At 43.3% G+C, this 25,661-nt stretch overlaps 2 protein-coding genes across 6 annotated transcripts in view; one reads left to right on the top strand and one right to left on the bottom strand.

The window, feature by feature from the left end:
- Positions 1-19,229, bottom strand: part of LOC127044943 (uncharacterized) — a 32,266-nt gene extending 13,037 nt beyond the window's left edge. Inside the window, exons 1-3 of one of the 4 annotated variants that reach the window (XM_050940263.1) lie at positions 18,541-19,229; positions 7,907-7,983; positions 7,546-7,606 (exon numbers count right to left, since the gene is read on the bottom strand). In XM_050940263.1, the coding sequence (XP_050796220.1) occupies positions 7,575-7,606; positions 7,907-7,983; positions 18,541-19,229 (798 nt within the window). In that variant the 3' untranslated portion in view covers positions 7,546-7,574. Of the gene's footprint in view, positions 1-7,545; positions 7,607-7,906; positions 8,018-16,610; positions 16,683-18,540 lie in introns of those variants that run through there. The other 3 variants (XM_050940266.1, XM_050940265.1, XM_050940264.1) reach the window with 3 other exon arrangements.
- Positions 18,286-25,150, top strand: FOXF2 (forkhead box F2). Of its 2 annotated transcripts, XM_050940177.1 has the most exons (3): positions 18,286-18,378; positions 19,246-20,227; positions 24,204-25,150. In XM_050940177.1, the coding sequence occupies exons 2-3, from the start codon at positions 19,246-19,248 to the stop codon at positions 24,368-24,370; spliced, it is 1,149 nt and encodes a 382-aa protein (XP_050796134.1). In that variant the 5' UTR covers positions 18,286-18,378; the 3' UTR covers positions 24,371-25,150. The 2 variants fall into 2 exon arrangements, with proteins under 2 accessions (XP_050796134.1, XP_050796133.1); XM_050940176.1 differs by lacking the exon at positions 18,286-18,378 and having other exon boundaries at positions 19,077-20,227.
- Positions 25,151-25,661: the final 511 nt, after the last annotated feature.

Here is a 25,661-nt window from a genome sequence, read left to right as displayed (position 1 = left end):
TAAAAATCATCAATTTTAGTGGTAACAGAATTGGGCCAGCATTAGTAGTAGTAGTATTGATTGATTGATTGATTGTACTTTGATAGCACCTAGTGACCTGGACCAAGAATAAGTGTGCTGTGACCCAGCCCTGTGAGGAGACTCAGAGGCAACCCAATACAATGCGGATAACCTTAACTTTTAAACTTTACAAAAGGGAAACCCATAAATTGGGCATGAACGCTAGTAACAGAATAATCATATGATATAAAGTAACATTAAATATTTGCTAAGGAAAATAATAAGCTGTAAATTACCATCACAAGAGAAGAAGTCTTTTCAATGTCACCCCAAGAGGGAATCAAATCCTCCTCTCCCTGCCTGCCAAGTCCAGCTGCACCCATCCTGCCCAGGATCTCCTCTCTCTGGTTTACAATGCTCCTTTGCTCTGACACTGTGGTGACCATACCTCTTTCCAAGGAACAACAGCTCCTCTCCTGGAGAGCCACACCCTTTTCCCAGGTGCCCAAACTGTATTCCTTCTGTCAGTGTCAACCTTACCTGTCTTGCAGTCTATACCCCTTGTGACAAGGCTCCCTACACACTGCCCTTCAGGGTCCAGCTTCCTCTAATACAGCTTTCTCAGCAAATCCGCTTCCCCTGCCCCCAGGGCAGTCCCTTTTCACCTCCTTCCTCTCTAACCATCTCCTTCCTCTCTAACCACCCCCTTTGGGCAGATTCCAAGATGTCACCCCAGTTTAAGCTACCCTTTCATTGGCTGGCTCTCTCCCCAGGACAGTATTCTATGCTGTTGCACCACAGTTGCAGCAGGTGCTAATGACAAATGTGTTAGATGATGTATGAACATACAGTAAGAGACTGTCCCTGTCCAGAAAAACTTACTGTCTAAATAGACAAGACAAACGAACAATGGGGGAAAGGAAGTGCTATCACCCCCATTTCACAGGTAGGAAACTGAGGCCCAAAGAGATTAAGTGACTCACCCAAGGTCACATAAGAAGTCAATGTCAGAGAAAGTGAACACAGCTCGGAGTCTCAGTCTAATTCCTTCACCACAATACCATGCCATTTTAAAGGTCAATTATAAACAACTTAGCCTTTGTTTAAAGATCTCTCATTCTGCACTGCACTTCTTTATTGCAAATCTCATAAGGATGAACTGAGGAATCTGTAGTGAGTTTCTGAAGTTTGTCTTCTGTTTTTTTAAGAATCTTAATGAACCCCACATAGTTCTGAAATACCTAGGTTGACTGGGAGGGTGGGAAGGGGAAACCAAAATAGCAGTAGCATTGTGTGCAATTTTTAGTGTGCAGTCCAGGTTCACAGAGCAGTCTGTAAACAATCTTTCTAGCCACGTTTAGGGAGGGGCACAATTTTAGGAAATCCAAATAACCAGTTAGCCCAGTGACCTCTTGATAACCTATTCAATAACAATGAAACTTACAATATGCTGAGGGGAAAAAACAAGCTAGTAAGATGCTTCTCTGCCATAGGAACTGGGCCAAACAAAACTCTGCTGTCACTTTTCGTGTTCACTCAATGAGTTCATAAAAGGAAAAGAAAATCAGTTCTGGTTAGAGAGACCATTAGTGAAGCTAAAATTTTCTCAGAGAGTCACAGCTGAGCTTTGCTGCATCATAGGAGTCAAGATGCTGTCATAACTTAGATATTGGCTACTTCAAACTTAAAATTCTCATCTACATATTATGGTGTTAAAAAAAAAAAACCCAGACCAAATCTAATTGAAAAAGAATGTAGCTTCACATCTGTTTAAATTGATTAAAAAGACATGGGCATGGAGTTTGTAAATCTAGAGCATACACAGAACTTGTGATTTCAGTGTTTCAAGATCTAGGAACATAGGAGTATATATGAAAGGTCCTTGAAAACAGAGAGATAATGAAATAAAAATAGTGGAAGGCGTTATTTGAGTGGCTACTGATGAGTTCTCGATCTAGTATTCAGCTCATCATAAAAATATCCAAAAAGCTTGGGGAGTCAGCAGGAATAACACAGTTAATACCAGCAAGCTCTCTTATTTTGGTGCATAGTAAGCACTGCAGTGTTATACTATAGGACAAAAGGACAGATCGCACTTAGATAGCATTTTCAACTACACATAGGCCTCATTTTAGGGGAACAAACAGGTGCTTAACTTAACTAATCAATGGGATTAAAGCAAATGCTTTCTGAATAATAAAATAATAATAATACCTGGCTCTTATATAGAGCTTTTCTTCAGTGATTTACCCAGCAATCTTGAGTCTGGAATAGAACACAGGCCTCCTTGTTTTCCTGAATCACGGCTATTTCTTACTTCCAGGAACAGTGTCATTGAACAAAATGGGTTGACTTAAAGTAAGTGCTACACCTAGTTGTAAGTGTCAGGCAGGGCCGGATTTACACCTTACATACCCCTAGGCACAGCATCTTCTCACACACACACCCTGAAGCTGACCTTCATGTTGCACACAGTTTTGGAGAGGTGAGGTGCGCCTAGAATGCTCGCACCCCTAGGCACATGCCTACTGTGCCCAATTGGAAATCTGGCCCTGGTGTCAGGGTATAGGTTTGCTGTAAGACACTGTGTGGAAAATACACTTGCTAACATTAAAAAAAAATCAGTATTATATTTACATTTGTTTTTATTGTGTGTTATATAAGAACCTAGAACATCACTGATGGATAGGCAAATAAGAATATAGACCAGGTAGGAGAAATAATTTCATTACAAAATAATTCCACTAAAAGGTATATAATTTTCCCCCTGCATTCTCTTTTTTCATTTTGGATCCTTTCTGTCCACTTTTTTTGCCCACATAGTAACATATTTAAGTTTCACTAGACTCACCATTTGGGTAAATAAAGGTAAAGCATATAAATCTTAGACCATATAGGAATTACTGTGATCACCAATGCAGTATTATGAGAGTAAAAAAATCTTGGTTTTATTCTTTGCCACCCTCTTCCATTGACCCTGCAAGCCTAACCATGAAAGTCACCTTGTAATAATAGTTAATATCCAATATGTCTGCAACAAAAACACATTTTCTGTGTAATCTGACTATATCAAATTCCTACACTCTGCAGAAAGAATTACTTGGAATGGGAAGAAAGAAGGAATATGGAACACAAGGAAAACTCAAAGGAACATTTTATTGTAACATTTATAATAGAAATTGGGGGGGGGTTGTTTAGCCTCAAGGTATACTTGCTAATAAAAGTTCTGGCAAACCTGCTGTGTATAAGTGGCCTGGCCTATGATGTCAGAATTCATTATGCACACAGGGGCTATTTACAGCCTTGTAAAGTTGTAGACAAGGAAATTGTTGCTGAAATATAGTTTCAAAAGTTTAAGTACAATCATTCTACTCACATATTCATGTCAGCTATTGAACAGATCTTTTAAAGGGTTCTGTGCAAACTGAAAAATCATATTGCATAAGTAAACATCTTCCCACATTGCTTGTTTTATGTGTGTGTCTGTATGTGTAAGTTAAGTAACACTATCATGTTAAATTACACCTTGTTGTCCTATTGTGCTATTGCTTGTGAAAAGCTGGCAGCAGTGATCTGCTCCAGCTCCCGTTGAAGTTTTTGCCATTGTCTGCAATGAGGGAAGGATCAAGAGATTGGTCACCACAGTATAGAGCTGATCAGACAATGCCATATATTTTCCAAGCATTTTTATCCATTTTCATTTAGCTGGAATTTTTTGGTTTTTTGAGTAAAGCAAGAACTGGAAAAAAAAATGCTTTTCACATTCTCCCCCATTTGTTGCCCAGAAAAAGGAAGGAAAGAAAAAACAAAACAAAAATGTTTTCAACCACTGAAAATGTTTCATTGAAAATTTCAGTTTTAATTAATATTTTCCACATCAGAAAAATCATTTTGGCCAAAATGCCATTTTTCAGTGATAAAATGTCAACAGTTCTACTTCACATACTCAGACTGGTGAGGCCCCTTCCTGCTTCCACTGAACTCAATGACATGACTGTTGATTTGGATGAGTCAGGACCAGGCCTATCAGGCTTTTAAAGAAAATCACCACTGCAGCCCACACAAAGGATGTTTACACCAATTTACAGAAAAACAGAAAAATGTAATAAAATAGAGTGTGTGCGGTTTCATTCAATGACTGTGTGATCTTTTGCACCTCAGTCTTGAGCATTATAAATTGCTGCCTCAGTAACTGTTCCATCCTTCATGCAAGCCAGGTGTTATTTGTCGTTTGTACTGCAGTAGTTGGAAATAACTTCATCACATAAACACATAAACGTACTCTTTGCAAAGTTGTTGGTATAACTAACCAATACTGACATCTCCTTCTGAATCACTTTTAAAAATATTCCTCCTTGCAGCAAGCCAAATTATGTTCCTGTTCTAACTGAGCTCATGTGTCAAGCATTCCATTTGTATTTATGTTCACTAATGTAAAAATATCAATGTATATATGTGTGTATGATATGCACCTCGGCTACTCCAAATCTATCCAAAATCCTAACAGCATAGCCAGTCAAACTCCATCCCATTGTGGTTTCTTAGGTAACCAACTCATGGCCACAGAAATGGACTGCGCCCAATGGCAAGGGACCAAAAACAACTGAAGTATTTCCACGTTTTCAATGTTTTTATGCATTGTTAAAACATTACAGAGATCACTTCTGATTAATACTGTCATGTAAACAATGTACAAAATGGATGAAAGTCAAATGGTACGTTGAGGGCCAATCCTGCTTCAGCTGACGTCAACAGAAAACCTTCCCCTGACTTCAAGAAGCAGAATTCTCCTCTCACCTATCCCAGACTTACACTAGTGTGACCCCGTTGACTTTAACTGAGTTCTTACTTGTTTATACCAGTGTACGTGAGAAGAAAATCAAGGCCAAGTCCCTTTATCCTTACCAGCAAGGTTTGCTTTAGGGTTTAGGGGGTTAAACTCCTATTGCATCACTTTATATTTCCTTATTTATTTTTTATTCCTTTTTATTTCATAGCCCCTTCCCCCACGGCCAACCACCTCCATCACTCCATCCTCTCCACAACCTCTGCGCTCCCTCCTGCCTCCCTTTCACTCTGTATGCTTCCTCCCTAATTCCCAAATCTGGACAGAGTTAGTAGGTTACTCATCAAATATTCAGAGTACTTAGTGCTGCACTCAGACAACAACTTATCCCACATGCAAATGTCAAGCCAGGGATTGTTTTTCAAATTTGGGTATTCCACTATACCGTCATTATGCATTTTACAAGTCCCAAAGGCCCACTCTACCCATTGGTGAGATGAGTGACCACACAACTGAATCAATCTCTTAGGTCCCTCTAATCTCACAGATCTCTATGTTCTCTGGTTCACCAGTGTGGATAAAATTAGCATACCACATCCATCCCTGATGTATATTCTGTATATAACACAATATTCAACTAAATCCATCACATACCCTGTTATTTCCACTACTTATAATATAAATATAGTTAGAGTAAACTTTCCCCACATCTAACCACCATTTTCAAAACAGATGAGCGGAGGTTTCACCTCACAGCTCTTAGCCTGCCAAGACCCGAATAGCCTACAAGATGCACAGAATGCAGTACAATTCCCAGTGATGTCAAAGCAAAGCCTTCCATGGACTTCAACTGGCACTGGGTCAGACATTAAACGAGGTACATCAGGAAAATAACAGGCCAGGGAATGTCATTGTATGTGGAATTAATTTAATAAGTGTCTAACTATCCAATTATTCTATTTTCTATGTAATCATTTTCACATTTTCCCATGCAGGATATCAATTAATTACAATAGGCCTGATCCTCGGTGCAGTATTTGGTGAAAAATAACATAAGCATATGGAACAGAGATATATTTGGATCAAAAGTGAAAGACATAATTGGAACATATTCTCAGTAATTCCTATTATTACTATACCCAGCTATCCCAATAAGATCAAGACCCCAATATTCTATGTGTTCTGCAAACATAGAGAAGAAGACATTTTGCCTGCCTGAAAGATCATACGTTCTTCATTTAAGACAAGACAGATTTGTGTGTGTAGATTACGGAGTGAATAAGCTCCTCTGAGCCAATTTTTCTCTTGGATCCACACTGCTGATCTCAGGAGTTGGAATGAGTTCTCCATCTGGGAATAAATCAGTTATTTTCAGGATAGCTTTGGCAGCAAGTCTCCTTTCCCAAACATTTGTTCCACCAGCATTTTGCTGTCCTTCAGAAATGGACAGATTTGCTTGTCTTCTGCATTTGTGAGGGTGGGTTTATAAAAGAAGACATGATGGGTAGGGGGAAAGAAGTTGCTTTCTGTTAAACACACAAGTTATTTCTCTTTAAATGTCCAAGGTACCTACACTCTCTATTCATGTGACCAGGAATTTGGGATGCGGGGGAGGAAGCATAACTAAAATCAGAGCAAATTTGCAACAACTGCATTTCTGACACAGTAGCCCCTCTACCAGATGAGGCTGACAGGGCAGTGTAGGCAGAAGAAGTGGCCTGATCACATAGCCAAAGTTGGGAATCTCTAGGGAACCCTGGCCTTAGCTATGCAGATCCCCAGAAAGCTATGTAGAAGGACTCTCTCTCTCTCTTACTCTCCATTTTCCTCTTAGGTGACCGGTTTCTATAGTTTTGTTTTCCTCTGAGCACATAGGCCTGGAAAAGGCAGACCTGAGTTCTCTTGGTGATAAAGGCAGTAATTTATGCAACAGCCCAGCATTGCCCATCAGCAGGGATTGAGACTGTGAACAGTCAGCTCCAGACTATAATCGCTATCACTTGTGCTACAGGAAATACTCATTCCTAAGTAGCAGTGGTAACCTGTTATCTTGTGTCATTCAATAGATGGGGATATAACACACATTTTTGCCAGTGTCTTACCAGAGAGCAGCATATGGCCCTTAATGAGTCTCAGTCGCTATGTATTTTAGAAGAAATAAACTAGGCAATTTGAGCATCCCCAGCTGTGCAGCTGTTAAGACTTGCTGGCTGGTTATAGGAGTATTTTCACATATCAGAGCTCCAAATGTAAAAGTGTTTTCTGTACTGGAGTAGTGTCCAGAGATCTCAGTCAAGGAGCCAGGGCCTCATTGTGCTAGGCTCCATATACATGCATGATAAAAAAATAATCCCTCTTGCCCAGAAAGTAATCCTGCCCTTATGAAGTCAAGTGAATTTGTAAATGTCTCCAGAGAGCTTTGTGTCCAAAACTCAACGAGTTGGGTTGTTCTCATGTGTAAGTGTAACTTTTTGAACCTGTGACAGCCATTGGTAATAGCCTGCATCATGCATCATTGTTGCAGAACACTATGTTGGGGATAAAACTGGCTAACAAAAATGAAGGCTATCAGTGAGCATGCATTGGTTCCATCTGATAGGTGCAGAATTTTGTATCCTATTCCATTCTTTTCAGCTCTCTGCTTATGACACTTTCCTAATTTTATTAAGCATTGTTAGCATTGTTTACCAGGTCCCAAACGTGTCAATTTACTCTATAGACTCCATGACAATAATATTATCTTCTGAATCATACTTTACCTTGATGCAACTATTTTCACGTCATTTCATCAGAAGAGCCAGTTCTCAGCTTCAATCATGCCTCAATAATAAGAAAAAGAAAGAAAACTGAAGAAAGGAGCATGCTATACGATAGTATTCAAAAAGAAACTTTCCACTGGACCTTGAACTTACCTCCCTAACCGACACATACACGATGCAGATAAAAATCATTCGAAAGAACATACTCACTCCTGTAATCACACCCCTTCATTCAGTGCTCATTTGATCTTTTCAGATATATTATTCCTTTTAACATCGCAGATTCCTGATAACTATCTAGCGATCTTAGTACCCAGCCAATATGCAGCGTGATTTTCCCCACACGGTGAACATGGTGAACGGATCTTTAAATCAATGGGAGTTTTGCTATTGACTTCAATGGGAGCAGGATCCGGTCCCAGGAATTCTTCTTGCAGCCTACCTCATCATTCATAAGCAATAATTAGCGTTGCTATTTATTGCAATAAAGAATAAGAATATCCCAACTAATCAATCAAAAGCTTCATAGGAAATAATTTACAATCCTACACATATAATATCCAAATGGTATAAAGCTATTGCAACGTAGTCAAGAGTCAAAGAAGAAATGCTATTATTCTATGCACAACCAAAAGAGAAAGAAAGAAAGAATTTATTATAAATTTAAAATTAAATTTATCTAATTTAACTACTATTTGTGTTGCTGTGAAAAGCAAGAAACTGCAGCCATTGCAGAGACTTAAGTATACTTATCTATACCACGTGAACAGCTTTATCGTTGTTCATTTAAATTACAGTATTAAATGAGTTCGTGTTCGCAAACGAGGAAATGTAAACAGTTTTCCAGGGTGTCTTGTTTTGTAGCTTCTTTGGCTTGCTCTCCTGAGAGCGCTTGAAAACGCGGCGTTTCTTGCCACTTGCAGCACCCTATGCGAATAGCGATATGATGTTTGGTGCCTTTGTAAGGATTTCTTTTAACTTCCACCCAGCAACAAATATACTAACATCTTCCCTCCGACCCACCCCCAAACAGAGTATCGCAAGTCTGGGGAAATAACCTGGACCCCCGTCTTGCTGCCAGATAAACAAGAAAAACAGTTCGATTCTCCTAAGCTTAATATTTAATGTACTTATTTACCCATTTCTCAGTTAATGACTTTCCCTAGGTATGTTGGTAGATGACAACACTACTACTCTTTGCCTTCATAGGATATATTGGATGTTTCAACAAGAATTTGCCACTCCATGGAATTAGTCCTCTGTTTTTGTTTTCTCTCAATCCGTAGAAGGCCGTTCAAAAAGATCACGCTCTCGTTTCTCCGCTTCCCAACCAACCCTCTTTGTATTTAACCAAAGATGGATCAATCAATACCTGGTCCTTGCTTTGCAAGAGACTTCTACGCAGGAGCTAACGAAAACAAGAAGAGACTCGAAATTCCATGCTCCTGCGTATTTCCTCCAGGGATGTTTACCTTCGATTATTTGCTCCGAGATTTTCCCTTTCGTTTTGGGCTCAAACAGACCCCTCTCTCACACAGCTCCTGTTCATGCCAAGCACCATAACAACATGACCTAAATCGTTTAACAGATCTCACCCTTCCTTTCCCTGCAATCCAAACAATAAAACTCTACTCGAAGTTCTAATCAATGTGAACACATAGCTGAAGTGTGGTGTCAACCTTCTGTTTAAAATGGTCTTTCTGACATTGCCTTGGGACAAATGTGATGCGAGAGCATTAGAAGCTGGACAGATGATGGATGTTTAAACTAACCTGCCTTAGGAATTCAGGTTCAGAAACTACTGTTGATTTTCCTAGTGCACTCAAATGCACTGACATATTGCTAACTCCTTGCCACCGTTGTATGTTATTGTTCAACATACACTATGTGTTTAGCCTCATCCGATGAACTGTAATCGCTTGTAAATTACCATGTAGTCTTTCACAGCTCTAACATACATAGGTAAGAACGGACAATGCTGCCTGAGAAAGTCTGCGGGGGAATTTATTTGCGTAGTAAGAAACAGGGGGTGAATGTTGTTATCAGCAAACGTGACATAAAAGCCAAACAAATGGGTTCTTTGAAAAAGTCCTTTCCCCCAGTCCATGACATAATTCATCTGGGGAAAACTCCCTTTAAAATTGGCCAGATCCTCAAAGCTGTAAACTGTTTTAAGATGTGTGTACATTTCAGCCTAACGAAAAATAATTAGAACAGTTTCAATAAAAGGCATGGGCTTGTCACACCAGTCAAATTATATCGATGTATAAATCTTAAACCATTCCCCCGCTCCTCAAATGTAAAGGAAACTGGATTGTAAAACTGGATTGATGAATTATTTCGTATGAACTGGGAGTCTCGGAAACAGCTTTCTCAAAACACTCAGTTAAAATAAAAAACCCACACCATATGCAGCTTATCAGACCGAATGAGGAAATTAGGTAACCGAAAGTATAGTGCTTTTAACTCGGTTTAAAGTCACTTATCTACGCACAAAGTAAACAACGTGGGAAAGTGTATCTTAAATAAGAGTCCGATTTAAAGCCACAAAAGCAAGGAAACACCGAGTTCAGGAGAAAACGTGCTGACACTCCAACCCCTTCTCCACCCCAATAGGCAATAGACTACATTGAGGCTAGCGTGTTTTCAGACAGCCTTGGACCAATAACCCTGAGTTTAGAAAACGAATGTTTGTATATCTAGAGATATCTGTCTTTACGTACTCATCAGAGTAAAAAATGTCAAGCAAGAAGTCACCCCATAACAACCTGTGTTCCAGGCCCCACCGGATCTTGCAAAGATTCTTTGGGAGCGATTAACGGAGCCATTTTTGCCCTGGCAAGTAGGTAACATTCCGTGCTCATGGGCTATCTTTCGCGGGTAGAAATGCAGATTTGCAGTGACCCATTTTAAAAACACACCGTTCTACCGTTGTAGTGCGAACACCAAAGAGAAACTTTTGTTTGGATCACAAGTAAAATAAATAGCAAATAATCACTTAAGTCACTTGGTTGGGAATAAACCCGTCAAAATACTTTCAGCACGATAGGCATTCCTAGATCCTACCCCTTTAAAAAAAAATAATGTAACAACCATCAGCTAACATTGATTTCGCCTTGAAGCCTGGCTGCCAAGCTGAGCACAGGGAGAATGGCTAAGAGCTGGCACGTGGCTTTAACAGCAGAGACAGGCATGGGCCCCCGGCATAATGTGATCCCAGTATGCGCAAAGCGGAGCAAGCTATTTCCTCGCTCGTCAGTTTCAGCTGCAGACGCGTGCTGCCCTACCCCGCTGCTATTCTGTGCCCGCGATCTGTCGCTTGGGAGGTGTTGGCGCTCTCCGGAGAGTAGCTGGCTTCCTGGGACACGTTCGCCCGGCAGGTGGTGAAAATGCTGGGACTGCAGCCTGAACCCCCATTCACAAGAGCCTAGCGCCACCCAGCGGAAAGGACAAACCAGGAGAAAGGGACGGGGGTGCGAGGCTCCTTCTGGGGAGCCGGGAGAAAGGACAGGGGCGTGGGCCCTTTGTGAGCGGGGAATGCAGAGTTAATGGAAGAGGCTGGGGAAGATTGGGGACAGCAGCAGCCACCCCAGGTGTCAAACAACAGCTGGAGTCTGACCCACCCATAGGTGCAGGAACTAGGGATGCTGCCTCTCGCCCTTGCAGCGGTTTCCATCAGATACAGGGTTTACTGTTTGGTTCAATGGTTCTCAGCACCCCCACTATACAAATCTCCCTGCCCCCCTCCCGCCACACACACCCCTCCCTCCCTTCTAGAGCAGCAGTTCCTTCTGCCAATGGTATGGTTTTCAAGGCTCTTTTTTTCCTTCCTGGGGGTGGGAGGAAGACAAAGCTGGACGCGCCATGCCCCCAGACCCTAAGGAGCTTAGGAAAGGAGCGGGCGTTTTAACTGTACAGCCCGTGTCAGAAGTCAAAGAGGGGGCCGAGTAAATCCTTCGGTGATTCTGTCGGCTCTAGGTTTCAGAAAGGTCAGTGTACCCTTTTGACCATGATCATGGATCTGTTCTTGTTTCAAGTAGGCTCCCTCCCCTCCCCCTCTGGCGAGGTGTGTGAGGATTGTATTTGGAAAAGGAAGAAACATCTCCCTAAAACAGTGGTGGCTGATGAATGGTTTAAACCCGTCAGAGACGTTTTGTGCCAGCCCGGCGCTGAAAGCCAGCTGATCAACCCAGCCTCAGGGATGGGGATGCGGGGGCAGAGGTGAGCTCAGGGTAGCCCTTCCAGCGCAGGCGCTCAGAGAAGGCCACCCGGAGTAGGGGAGCGCACAGGGGCGCTGGGACAGTTTGTGCAGTGGGGGGGCCTGAGAGCCATGAACCAGACTGTAAACCCTATGTATAATGGTAACCACTGCAAGCCAGGGGGCGGGGCAGCACCCCCAGCACCCTTAGTTCCAGGAGCGCATCGTTTCTTCTTTCTTTTGATCCACCCATTTCCCTGGGAGAGGCTCCAGCTGCGGAGGTGCAGGTCACAACGCACGTGCGCCGAATCACAGCCCATAAAAATGGTGTAAAATGGCTTTTATTGCTCCCTGCCCTAGTCACCGCTAGGGTCTCCCTGAATGTCCGAGGAGATGGACAGGGGAGCGCAGAGCTCGCTCAAGAATTGGCAGCCTCGCTCTTAGGTGCTTCTTGGATTATTACTTTTTTCCAAACTATGTTCGTAAATCATTTAATAATCCGGCACTCAGTCACTCGGCCCTACCTTTGAGTGGATCGTTATATTTTATGGGCTTTACTCAGAAATTAATGAAAACTTCTCACGAACTGGGGCATGAAACCTGCTCCTGATTAGCGCGTTCCCCACACGTCCAGTTGGGCTCTCGGCAAAGGATGGGAGACGCGTAATGTTCTTTTGCTATGAGCTCATTCAACATACGCGGCAGGGGCAGAAACGAATTTGAATCCCTATCTATCCAACGTAAACAGCGTAGGTCAGATTCGTATTACATTGTGTGTTACGTCACATCAATTAATCCACAGCACTTTCCTCCCTGCCGGTTAACATCGCAAGGCTAAGGCGAGCTGCTGTCTGCTTTCCACACCAACAAGGCAATCTTTAAAATAAAAAAACAGAGTCTTTTTCTCTCCACGGGATCCAACAACTTGTCCTTTCACAGTCCAAATTGGAGACCACAGCCTTGATCCTGCATCAGTGAAGATAATGGGTGTTTTGCCTGGACGCAGCAGGCAGCAGGATCATGCCCTGTCTTTAATATTTAGCTACAAACCTCACTCCCCATTGCAATGTGAAACCCAAACTCGCATATGTTTCTTTACAGAATTTACCCACTTCTGGGCCAAACACCACCCTACTCTGTCAGCAGTTCCACAAGTCACCGGAGTAGGGTTCCAGTTAACAGAAAGAAGAGGGTCAGAATCGAGCAGCCTTCAGTGACCACTGCAACGCAGAAGAATTCTACAGCTCTAAGGTGGGGGGGGCAGTATTTTTAAAACAACTAGACTGGAATCAGATCTGACATTTTCCCTCACTCACCTAGTTACAGTGGAAGATAGTGAAGGTCGAAGCCTCGCATGAAAATCATTGACAATGTATAAAAGCTGTTTGAGCAGCAATCTCATTTGATTGGAATGTAAACCTGGAGAGTTAAAAGCAAAACAAAAAAGGTATTGCGTGCTTAGATCTCCGGGCAAATCTTGCTGGCCTTGTTCATTGCTGTCAATGGCGTGTGGAGAGCAGGATTTGGATTTTTATTTTAAGTAGAAGCACTACGAAGCCAAAATAACTTCCATTATAAGGCTGGTGTTCAAATGTGCACTAGAAATTGAGATTGCCCTTTACTACCAATAAACGTTTTTCTCCCGTTCCGACGGATCTCGCTTCGCATCCTACGCTGGAAGATTCTGCCACAGCAGAGTTGTTACTTATCATCAGCCTGATATGTTGGAATCACAAGAGATCCCTGCATCCCTGCCTAAAAGGTTCACCCCTTTCTAAGCCAAGTGTGCTGCTACTCCACTGTCCTAGCCTGAGCTGTGATGGAAAACCAGACTAGACGTAGAATTTGTATTTTCGTTGCTTTTTTAAAAATACATTTATTATTATTATTATTATTGTACTCAGCGCCGGTCACGTTTTATTTACCCCGACAAAGGATGCCCGGAGACAAAAGATTGTTTTTACGTCAGATATGTTATATATTTTTGGAAGGGTCGTGTTTCCTTTAAAGAGGTGACCTATATCCTGACCGCAGTAGGGGGGCTATTTTAATACTCCGGGAAGTTCATATAGAATTGTGCAGATCGCTGACTTGGGGGGGGGGATTCTATACATTGTGCTCTGGTGGAGGAAAAGCAAGATCTACCTAAAACAATAGGCAAAGAGCCATGTTCTAAATTACCGCAGGATGGCACTTGTGAAGTAGACAAAGGATGTACAGATTCCTATCAGGGAGTGTGTGTAATATGTATGGAGTTCCTATGATAAATGCCTGGAGGTCAGACGACATATTCATTATATACACACATGACATTAGTATGAGCTATTGAAACTACAGAGGCGAATTCTGAGTCAGTAGGTACTGCTGAGTCTCTACCCACGTGCAGTGTGATCTCTACACTCCAATAATGAAGAGAGGGCGTCTGTAGGATTTCACTGTTTAGCTCGCCAGCTCACAGCAAACAGGACAATTACAGAACCGTGGAGAAAGGAGCCTTTGCAACACAGCAGTTTGGACCAGCAGAACAATTAGCCCTAGCTGCCTCGAATACCTAAGCCGGGCTGCTGTACAGAAGGCTGCCTTGCAAAAGTCTGTGTCAGTCTTTCTGCTGCGAGCCTGTAGCCTGCCTGTGAGTCTGAAGGTGGTGTCCAGCAGCAGACTCACATCTGGGAGAGCTAAAGGGGTCATCAGCCCACTCTTTCCCCAGTCCATTTCTGTTGCTGCTTCACAATTTATCTCCCATCTAGAAAGCACGCATTGCTGCATTCTAAGAGCAGACTTTCCCTGAAGCTCTCCTCTCTCAAGCCGTGAAGAGGAAGAGAGGGTATTTTAGACTCACATAGTTCGAACAATGCATGGTATAGGCAGACTCCGAACAGCGGCAACAAATCTTAGGTTACAGAGTGGCTTTCCGGAAAGCTGAAAAACCCATCTCAGCGTGCTGAATAGACCTGTGCCGGGAAACAGAAAGGCTCCAAGAGAAAATAGCAAAAGGCTGCGAGATCCGAGCAACTAACTTTCACACTTTCCATGTCACTGATGTTAGCTGGCCCTGTAGAACATTCCTGCACATTAGTTTCCACTTGAAGAAATTCCAAGCGCACAGATCCTGCACTTCCTCCTCAGGCAAAAATCCCACTGAAATCAAGGGTAAATCGAAATCAATGGGAGTTTTGCTTGAGTGAGGCATAATAATGGGGACCCAGATACATTGTTTTCGGGTGTCTCTTTTGTCTTAATCCTCATTCTCCCTCTCCTCAATTGATTTCATTTTAAGAATATTTTGCTATTCTATATAGTTTTTGTGTCTCTGCCTTTGTACATAACCAACGAACTCCATTTCTCTCCTCTTAGTGTCTCCTACCCCAGGGTATTCAATACAAATCCCACTGATGGGAGAAGTGTACAACTTCTCAGACCAAGGAAACTTTCCTGCAGCAGAGAATAACCTAAAAGGGCTCGTCCTCGATATCCAAAAAGACATGAGAAAACATTCCGTCCTAAAATGGAAAATGTATTTACTACCGTCTGCTGCTTATTTCTCTCCAAGTCTTGCGTGATTCAGCACACTTTGGAAAACGGTAGAAATCCTTTCATTTAAAACATCCTATTCTTACTGCAATTTAGGATTCTCAGCTGGGTTCATAACAAACTAGTCAAGGTACGCTGCCTTGAAAAGTTAGTTGCCTAAAGTGCTGCTGACTTTTTTTTTTTTACTGCAAGTAAGGTAGGCCTTTATCTTTTGTAGAGCATTTCCTTTTCTGTCCTTTAGACACAGGCTGATCCGAAGAGAGCACTGATTGCTTTATGGACACAGTCCCTATCGGAAAAGCAGTTAGGTGGTTAATCTGTTACAAAGATTTTCAAATGTCAAAGTCCCCCCCCCCCCGCACCCGTAGCCAAAAGAGGCATCAAACCATTGAAGGAGGACAAAAGGGAGTGTGCAGTTCTGAGGAAGATGGCTATAAAAAGCGTCCTGTCTGTGACATGTGCGTTTGCAAAACGGAAAATCCATCCAAATAAACATTGGGATTGCAGGCCTGGTGCCAAAGGCCCAATAGAAGCCAAGAGGTCTGGGGGCTCAGGACAAAGAAAGGGCAGCAGTCTGGGATTGGTACTAAATCTTTTCCCCCCCCCATTCCAGCCCTTCCCCTCCTTCCTTGCTCAGTCAACTCGCTTTGAAGGGTCTTGTCTCGTCTTTGGATTTTTCTTTAGGTTTTGTTGAGAGAGTCTATTGGATGATCGCTTTGGTTGATCAGCATTTTCAGCTAGCGCAAAATGCAGTCATATCCCTAATGCTGAAATGTATCTGTCTAGCTCAGCCTCAGCCTGTCTAGATCTATGTAGATCTCGATAAATTCAGACACCCTGAAACTGACAGTGGAGAGAAAGCCTCCAAGGCTTAAGGAAACGTACTTTTACAATACTGAAGGGATTTGTTTAAGTTTCAGTCTCGGATTTAATTGAAAAAATGCTTCTCATATGCCGGACCTCAGAACAGGGAGAGAGGGAGGGAGAGAGAGCCTGCAGTTAAGAAGGAAGGTTTCTGAGACAGCAGTAAACATTTGTCTTTCATATTTGTTTCCCATTTTCTTAACTGGTTTAATCTATTTCGTTTATCCCAAGAAGCAGAGGGGCACGGACATGAAACTGAAACCGCGATAATGAAGAGATTTCCTAGAATAAAAACGATGAGTATAGAACACCATCTGACTAACCATAACTGCCAAAAGTGTAATGTCCGTATACTATGGCAAAAGCAGAGCATTTGTGCTCCAAAGCTGGGTTAAGCACAGAAATCAATACACCAACCAAAATAAACATCTTCACCAACCAGCAAATGTACTTTTGTTTAATCATGGGAACCTCAAGCCGATACCAACAGCAAAAAGTCGTGGAAACAGTTCAGTACCTTGTCTCGTACGCAGCATTCGTGTGGCTAAAAATAAAGAAGACAGTAAAACTCAGACGCAGAGACCACCACTGGTGCTGCTAGTGCTCGATGATCATTTGAATTCATTGTAAATAGCACGCCTGGCTTCTTAATGATTTGTTTAAAGTAATCGTCTGCTAGGCAGAGTAAATTCCTGTCAGGTATAAGGAATCTCATGCAAATTGTTGCCCCCTTTCCCCTATACACTGGAGATTAATGCAGAATACTAATGGTAAATATGAGGTGCTTCTCTGCTCACTTGGGGCTATTCTGGTTTACTTGTGAAAGTTCTTTCTAATTTGCTTTGCAATAAAGAGACGATGCAATTGCATTTTCTTACACCGCGAGTAGAGATTTCTCCTGAAAGGTACTCTGAGCGAATTCCCCCCTCCCACATAATATTGTTTAAACCTAATGATCTGAAATGTACCAGGTTGGAGTTATTTCACATAAAGTTATCCCCCTTAAATTTAACAGAGAGAACCTATAGAGGTGTATTGAATATAAACTTGAAGACTTTACAGTTCTCTGATAGTGGAATGACCTGGAGATTTAAACGGATGTCTCAGAGTTTAGGAGAAAAAATTGCTCTCGCTGATCTGGCTCAGGGATGGATATTAAATGCAAAAAAAAAAAGAGAATTTTTTATTCTCTGAGGAGGTAATTCCAAAAGCTCAGAAATCGCGCCTTCAAATACAGTATGGGAACAACTTATACCAATGTCTTACGAAAGATAAACAATATTGGCAAAGCGATTGTGGGGGGCGGGGTCCTATTAAAATGTGTGGTAAATAGTGTGGAGCTTTGTAGTGTTTTCTTAGCTGATTCTCAGGTACAATCAAGCCATTTTCGGACACATTCCCATGTATGTAGCAGTGATGTGCTGGAGGAAGCTGTCGACGCCTGTTCAGTTAATTTAGGTTTTCTTTGTCTAATTACTGTGGAGCTTAGGGAAAAGGAGCCGGGCTCAGGGCAGTAAACTGACACTTGGGCTCTGTGTGTGGTATCCAGGCAGAGTTTGATGGAAAAAGCCTGCTTCCACTCAACTGCAGGTCACTGTCTAAGACCAGCCCCAGCCCCAACCCCCTCCCTGCATATGCCCACCAGCAAGCACTGCAAGGAACTGCACTGGAGACAGACACACAGTGCTTCAGGCACATTGATATGGCGTCCTGCTCGGCCCCAGACCTTTCCTTTCTCTTTGCTCCAGCATCCCCTTCTCCTCCACTTCCATCCATCTCCCGGCCCCACGGATTTAGAGATCTTACACACACACACTTACCTACCTTTTGTCTCTTTTTCTCCCCTCCCTTCTCCCCTTAATTCCTGAATCAGACCCTGTTTCCAAGCACGTGTAACCCTATGACGGAACCGGGCGGTTTATTGGAAATTATTTCACCAAGGACACATCATTTCTTGGCAATGTCTAGCGAGCTGGTTCTCGATATAAAACTTTGGCAGGCTGTCAGCGGCAATATTACTGTCTCGGGTTCCATGCAGATACTCAGTGACTGACACACACACACACACACACACACACACACACACACACACACACACACACACACACACACACACACACACACACACACACACACACACACACACACCGGAATTATTCTGCTCCTTGCTCAACATTCGTTTTGTTGCGTGGTGCGGAAATTGAACCTGGGGCTGGTGCCCTGGCAAAGTCCAAGCACAGGTGGGTACGTTCAGATGCTCCTCCCCCTGCCCTGCGATCTCCCCCCCCCCCCTAACTGCTGCTCTGTGGGAAACTCCCTCCATCCCAAGGGGGGGGCATTCCTTCAAGCGACAAGAGAGCATGCAATTGCCATGCCAGGAAAGAGAGAGCTCGGCACGTTACCTTTGGAGTCTGGCACACTGGCGTGTGGCTGTGGGGATTGAAATGTCTAAGTGAGGTTGATGAATGGTGTAATTGCGTGTGTTAGGGAGGGCAGCTAGAGCGATCTGGTGCTGCAGCGCCTCCTGTCCAGATGACGAGTGGACAGGGGCCAGCTGGAAAGGGGGTGGTCTCTCTCTCGCTCGCTCTCTGTCTCGCTGCTGCTGGGCTGAGTTCTCGGAGGGATTCAGGGGGGTCTGAAGAACAAGAGCAAGATTCAAGGAACTGATAGGTGGCCGGGTTTTGTTTGGCTGCTCAGCCTCGACGCCAAACTCGAGGGGCTGTCGTGCTTCCTCCTCTCGAAGGATCAGGCAGCGAGGGATGGTCGCCGGGTGGGGGGGCCCCGCTGGAATGTCAGAAGCCCTGAGCTGAGCCCTCCCCAAGGCAGTGCAGTGAGGGGGCAGGGGGCGAGCCGGAGCGAAGCCTAATCCGTCCTGCCAAGTGCCTCGCTCGCCGCGGCGGAAAGGAGGGGAGCCATTGCGCAAGGGGCCTGGCGGGCGATGCTGGGAGAGTGATGCACAGGGCGCTGCCTGCAGTCCACAGCCACCGCCTCCAGCAGCAGCACTAGGAGGTGCCCCGGGAGTAGCAGCTCGCCCCCTCCCCACAAGCCCATCAGGGCACCCACCCGCTCCAGTCTCACCCCACCCCTCCATTCCCTCCCTCCGCCAGATGACCACCGAGAGCGGCCAGCAGCAGCTGGAGCCCCCGGCCCCTCTCCGCTCCTGCAGCCCTGCTCCCGGAGCTCTCCAGTCCGCCTTGATGAGCCAGCCGCCCCCCTCCGCCCTGGAGACCTCCTCCTCCTCCTCCTCCTCCAGCAAGAACAAGAAGGCGAGCTCGGGGCTGCGGCGGCCCGAGAAGCCCCCGTACTCCTACATCGCCCTCATCGTGATGGCCATCCAGAGCTCGCCCAGCAAGCGGCTCACCCTGAGCGAGATCTACCAGTTCCTGCAGAGCCGCTTCCCCTTCTTCCGCGGCTCCTACCAGGGCTGGAAGAACTCGGTGCGCCACAACCTCTCGCTCAACGAGTGCTTCATCAAGCTGCCCAAGGGGCTGGGCAGACCCGGCAAAGGGCACTACTGGACCATCGACCCGGCCAGCGAGTTCATGTTCGAGGAAGGCTCCTTCCGCCGCCGGCCCCGGGGCTTCCGAAGAAAGTGCCAAGCGCTCAAGCCCATGTACCGCATGATGAACAGCATCGGCTTCAGCGCCTCCATCCTGCCCCAGGGCTTTGACTTCCAGGCGCCCTCTGCCTCCCTAGCGTGCCATGCCAACGGCTACAACCTAGACATGATGACTAACTCCATGGCCGGGGGCTACGACGCGCTGAGCGGGGGGCATCACGCCCCTCACATGTCCCCCAACCCGGGCTCTACCTACATGGCCAGCTGCCCTGTGACTTCCAATGGGGACTACGGCCCCGACAGCAGCAGCAGCCCCGTGCCGTCCTCACCCGCCTTAGCTAGTGCAATTGAATGCCATTCCCCCTACACGAGCCCGTCCGCTCACTGGACAGCATCAGGGGCTTCTCCGTATATAAAGCAGCAGGCCCTGCCACCCAGTAACCCAGCCTCAGCGGGCATCCACTCCAGCATGTCCAGCTACTCTTTGGAGCAAAGCTATCTGCATCAAAACGCCAGGGAGGACCTGCCAGGTAATACCCCCTTCAACTTTCCTTCCTTAACGGCCGCGGCTGGGCTCTTGCTAGGATTAGAGGAGGCTCTCCGGTTGCAGCCTTAGGTTGGCCAATCTGGCGGTTGACTCTGGTTTACTGAAGCTGTCAGATAAGAGCCCAGGAACAAGGGCGAGGCAGGGGCTGCTTTGTGTTTTCTCTGAAAACAGAGCTTGACAAGAGAAAACAAAACCCGGTCCGAGAAGGACAAATAGAGCTATTGTTCGGGAACATATTTGCTCTGGTTCTGGCTAAGTAGAGGGAGGACAAAAATTGCCATCCACTACTGCCTTGCTCTGGGTTTGGATCTTAATATGAACATGACCGTTAGTGTTGTTATTACTCGTTTAGAGGCTAAAACCCAGATCCTTATCTTTATGGTATTGTCAGTTTCAACCCGTCTTGTACGTTTGCTTGATTTCTTAGCCAGAAATACTAGGAAAACCACAAAGAATTACAAATCCGTCATTAAATACAAAAACCCAGGGAGATTTTTAGCAGGAGTGACTTTAAAAAGCGTTTAATATTACCTCCAAAGTCTTGGAGGCTACAGTGGGGGAAAAAAACCGCTAATCTTTAAAAATGCAGAGGAGATTAAAGCAGATCCAATTTATTTCTACAACCAGAGGGGAAAATGTGTCTGGATTTCTCCTCCCTGTCTGCTCTAGTGATTATAGAAAATGTATTCTTAGAAAAACTGCAAAGGGGACATTAGTGGAGAAAACAAGGCACAAAAATGGGTAAAAGATGTTAAGTTCTTAGGGGGGAATTTTCCAAATAGCCCTTTTAAATGTGGGTCTCGGAGGTTAACCAAACAAAGACAGTCTGGGCTGGACCACACCGAAGAGGATTTTAGCCTGACTTAACCCATATGAGAGCAGGGTCTTGTTCAATTTTATGGGAATTTCAACAAGTAACAAATACAGACGACCCTCTTCGTTGGGTTCCCCCCTCCCTTCTTGAAGGGCTGTCAATCATTCCTCAGTTCATCTCAGAGAATTGCACTGTAGCTTTCGATCTAAAAAACCCAGCCTTAACTTTGGAAAGCAATGTTTAACCTTTGTTGGCTGCTTCGATCGCAGAGAAGCAACTTCTTAACAATGCAAACGGTTCTGGATGTTCTTTAGGAAAGGAAGGTTTAAAGTTTGCATTAGCTAAATTTATTTCAGCAGTGAAGCTGACCAAACAAAACCGCACAGCGTTAAAACCTTGAAAATAAACTCAGAGGCTGATTTGTAAAGCAGCAGCAGCTACAGGAATTCAGTACTTTACAGCAGCTCCTGGGAAATGGACCTTGGTCCAGAAAGCAATACGCGAACCTTACCTCTGCAAAGAGTTTCTATCTGCCCAGGCGGAATCTGCACTTTCGAAATGCCAGATTATAGCCTCTTCTAATTGTAAGTCCCGTTCTACAGACTAGATTCATTCTTCACCTTGGTTTTAAGATTAGAACAATAATCTTCCTTTTCCGTTTTCAGAACAGACACACGCGTTCGCAATTGCATATTCTCACCAACCCCTCGAGAAACACTTTCATAACCTTCGGACAGCTTTTAGAAATGCTTTGAGGTTTACAAATAAAAAACGTCTCCCAAAAATATAGTAAGCAACTTCAGTGAGAATGGAATCAACAGGATCTTAGAAGTGACGTTTGTTGTCAGAGTGCAACATTTTAATTTTGAAAGGGACATGGAGACAATCCAAGAACAGTTTTGTTTTGTTTTTTCAAACAAAGGATTTTGTTCTACAGTGAAAATCACATTCTTGGAACTATTTGAGTTATTTAAATCCAGTTTCATCTTTTAAAACGTAAAAGTAGTACAGATCCCATAGCTAGCTCGCCACTGAAAATATAGATCTAGGTTATCTATCTAAGATCATTTGTGCCAAAGGGACAAATTCATAATTATTTCAGATGTGCTAGAGGAGAGGGCAAATCGTGCAATCAGTTTTTTTAACGGAATTTCCAATTTATTTCAATAAATGGTTTTTTTTTTGTTTAAAAACTAATGCCATGATTTGGGCCCAGGCCTTTAGTGAAAGCAGTTCAGATCATCATACCCTAGGTAGCTAAAAAGGTTTTGTTTGTGAATGTATATACTTCTGCATATGCTGCATTATATGGTAAAAAATAGTTCCTGGGTTTGTAAGAATTCTTAACAGTAAATGAATAAGAGCAATTATTTCTCATTAATCTACAACGCACAGGCAATAACAAGTGCACATAGTGGTTCTGTAGCTGCTTTTTTTATTAGTTTAATGCGACGCAGATTTGGTTCCAAAATGTGTTTTTATTGGTCAATAAACCTATATCAAATCACTAGCCATTTAACTTAGTGATGGTGTAGAGTTCAAGCCTTGGACTTGCATCTGACCCAAGAATAAGAAAAGAAAAGATTGGAAACAGAACCTTGTTCTCCTGGAGGCTTGAGGGAGACATTTTTTCGCACACTATTAAACCATGCTCACTGATTGAATCAGGGTTGTAATAAAGTGCAATGGTTTATTGTGAGCATACCAGCCGGGTTATTAGAAAGACGAAGGAAATCCAGCGAAATAATCACCTTTACACAGTGAGCACTGTGGGGTGAGGGAAGGGACAATGACAGCAGCTCAGGAAGAGATAGGCATGCTGCAATGAGTACAGTACGTGCCTCACTCTAAGGGGGCTGCCTCGCCTCCGGGCACAGAAATTGCCAACTCATTTGCCTTGGAATCTATAAAGTTTTAGCCACTTTAGACGCTGATGTTCGGTGCTGTCGGAGATTTGCTCCCAGTCTCTGCGGGACTCTGTGATAAGCTACTGAAGAACCTCCAATAAGCTTCTTTTCGAATCAAATTTGAAAAGGTCCAATAGGCCGGAGGAAAATTCTGAACCCACTGAACATTCCATTTCAGATATGAACAGGTTGAGCTGGGAGGGGAAAAGCACACCTGGGTTAGATCCTGGCATCCTTTCTCAAGCAGAGCTTCCACGGGGAGAATAAAGTCTGATAAGGACCTCAGGACCACAGTTGCATAGCATTGCTCCCAAAAGAGCACAGCACATCAGGAACCGGGCACACTGGCGTGTGGCTGTGGGGTTTGAAATGTCTGAGTGAGTCTGATATGTGATGTATATACTGGTGATACGGTATGGGGGAAGTATTGTACTTTTTTGTTTAAGGGTAGGGCATCATTCCTCTGTATCTTAAGTATATGAATATATATGTCCAAATATAGCTAGATACAGTACACACACACACACACACTCACATTCTATAATTAACAAAAATTACTTCTCATTGATCCTCTACCCACTGAAGTCAATAACAAACTTCCCTTTAATTTTAATAGGGTAGGATCGGGCTCATTATCTACACTGCATATAGAAAAAAAGTGCAGGTGTGTTCGTATAGCTGCGCGCGCGCACACACACACACACACACACACACACACAGAGTATAGAGATGTGCGTGCAACTCCAGAAAACACACCTGCATGCGCGCGCGCACACACCCCATATACACATAGCATGTATATGAGGGTTTGCATGTTATGGGTATATATTATATAGATAAATGTATCACACATGCAATCTATATCTCTACACCCATACTGAAAGCATATTATTTGTATACACACATACACTCACACAAATACACACAAAAACTATTTAAGTATGTAGGTGTGCACAATAATTTTACTTTTTTTTGAGAAATGGGACAAGACTACTATATCGTGTAAATTTCAATAGCCTTTGAACTGTCTTTTTAAACTGTCTTCAAGGAAATTAACATTTTGGGGAGGCCTTCTTAAATAGTCCAGAAGGCTACGTCATAACTGTGACATTTAATTTCCCCACATATCTGAATTTATATTCGCCATATAAGTACGATGCATGTCAGACAGAGAACCACTCTTTCAGATAGAGTCGAGCTAATTTCTGAGAAGCTCTTGTTATTTTCTTCTCTTGCAGTGGGATTGCCTCGCTACCAGCATCACTCTTCCCCAGTGTGTGACAGGAAAGATTTTGTTCTCAATTTTAATGGCATTTCTTCTTTTCACCCTTCTGCTAGTGGATCTTACTATCATCACCATCACCATCAAAGCGTCTGTCAAGATATCAAACCCTGTGTGATGTGAACTTAGCACTACCAAATAAAGACAGTCAGGTGGCTGTTTAACAGATTTGAGGTATAGACGGACTCACGCAGATAAAATGTAATGTGCACTCCTGATAGCATTGAGTAGTACACAAGTCACTTAGCAAAATTACATAAGGAAGCATTGTTTACCATTTTTTCCCTTGCCACACCTTGAAGGACAGAAAAAGTTGATGTAAGCGCCAAAGCTTTTTTGAAAGGTTTTCTTTTGTGTGTGTATGTACTTGGGAGGGCGGGGGAACAGTTTTTTTATAGGAAGTCTATCCAAGTTAATAACAAAATACATTTCTGTGATCTCCATTGTCCTAAAAATTAGGGTCTGCAAAAGTGGTCAGTTTAATCATTTTAAAAAAATAGAAACAAGTTTCCTTTGACTGGGAAAAATCTGCCTCAAACCAACACCAGAGAGAAATTCCACTTCTAAGTGGTTCGAGCTTTAAATAAAGTTAACTTTTTTCAAAACACTTTCCACGGATCCCAGCACCAATCAATATTATTAAAAATATACTGTTTAGAAGTTACGTGTATAGAGTTTAAGAAAGTTCTTTTTCCAGTATTGCAACAATACAATGTTTTGTTTTTATTTTTACAAAGTTGTTTTCTACCACAGTATTTTTAAAAAGAAATATTTTAAATACATCTTGTGTATACTCGCACACTTAACTGCTTTAAAAGGAGAATATATTTGCACTTATGTATACTTTTTACAGTTTGCCAAAAATATTTTGATGTATAAATTCTTTTTCAATAAAATGTGTATAAACGAATATGCACTGGACAGGCATTTAGTTTCACTCTAACCCTTCTTGTAATTGTCCCTTTAAACGCAAGCGTAGTAAGAATAATAAGGCACCCTAGACCCTGCAGATACTATTGAAGGGACGGTGAGAGTAATTGACCTGCAGAGGGATCTGTGTCCTGAGCAAGCCTTAGGTCTGGAGTCTCTCTCTCTCTCTCTCTCTCTCTCTCTCTCGAGTTTTCTACTCTTTATTTTCCCCGGCTACTTATGCAGGGTTTGCAGTAGTATGTTAACATAAAAAACATCTGTTAGTCTACAAGGTGCCACAGGATTCTTTGCTGCTTTTACAGATCCAGACTAACACCGATACCCCTCTGATAAAAACAAATAATCAAGATGTTAGAAATCCAAACAGTCTTTCAGTTATATGTAACGCCTCAACTGCACTGAACAATGTTTAGATCATCTAGTTGACCATGATATTGATTTCTTTTTCAGAATTGTTCCTGTTTTTGCTCTTTCCTTGTATTAA

Source organism: Gopherus flavomarginatus, chromosome 2, assembly GCF_025201925.1.
Source record: "Gopherus flavomarginatus isolate rGopFla2 chromosome 2, rGopFla2.mat.asm, whole genome shotgun sequence".
Classification (NCBI taxonomy): Eukaryota; Metazoa; Chordata; order Testudines; family Testudinidae; genus Gopherus; species Gopherus flavomarginatus.
This window is presented reverse-complemented; position numbering and strand designations above follow the sequence as displayed.

What these genes read in the sequence shown, in the direction of transcription:
- FOXF2 (XM_050940177.1), top strand. Translation starts at nt 19,246, where the DNA reads ATGACCACCGAGAGCGGCCAGCAGCAGCTGGAGCCCCCGGCCCCTCTC. An exon ending in CGCCAGGGAGGACCTGCCAG is followed by an intron (nt 20,228 to 24,203) that starts GTAATACCCCCT and finishes CTTCTCTTGCAG; the next exon opens with TGGGATTGCCTCGCTACCAG.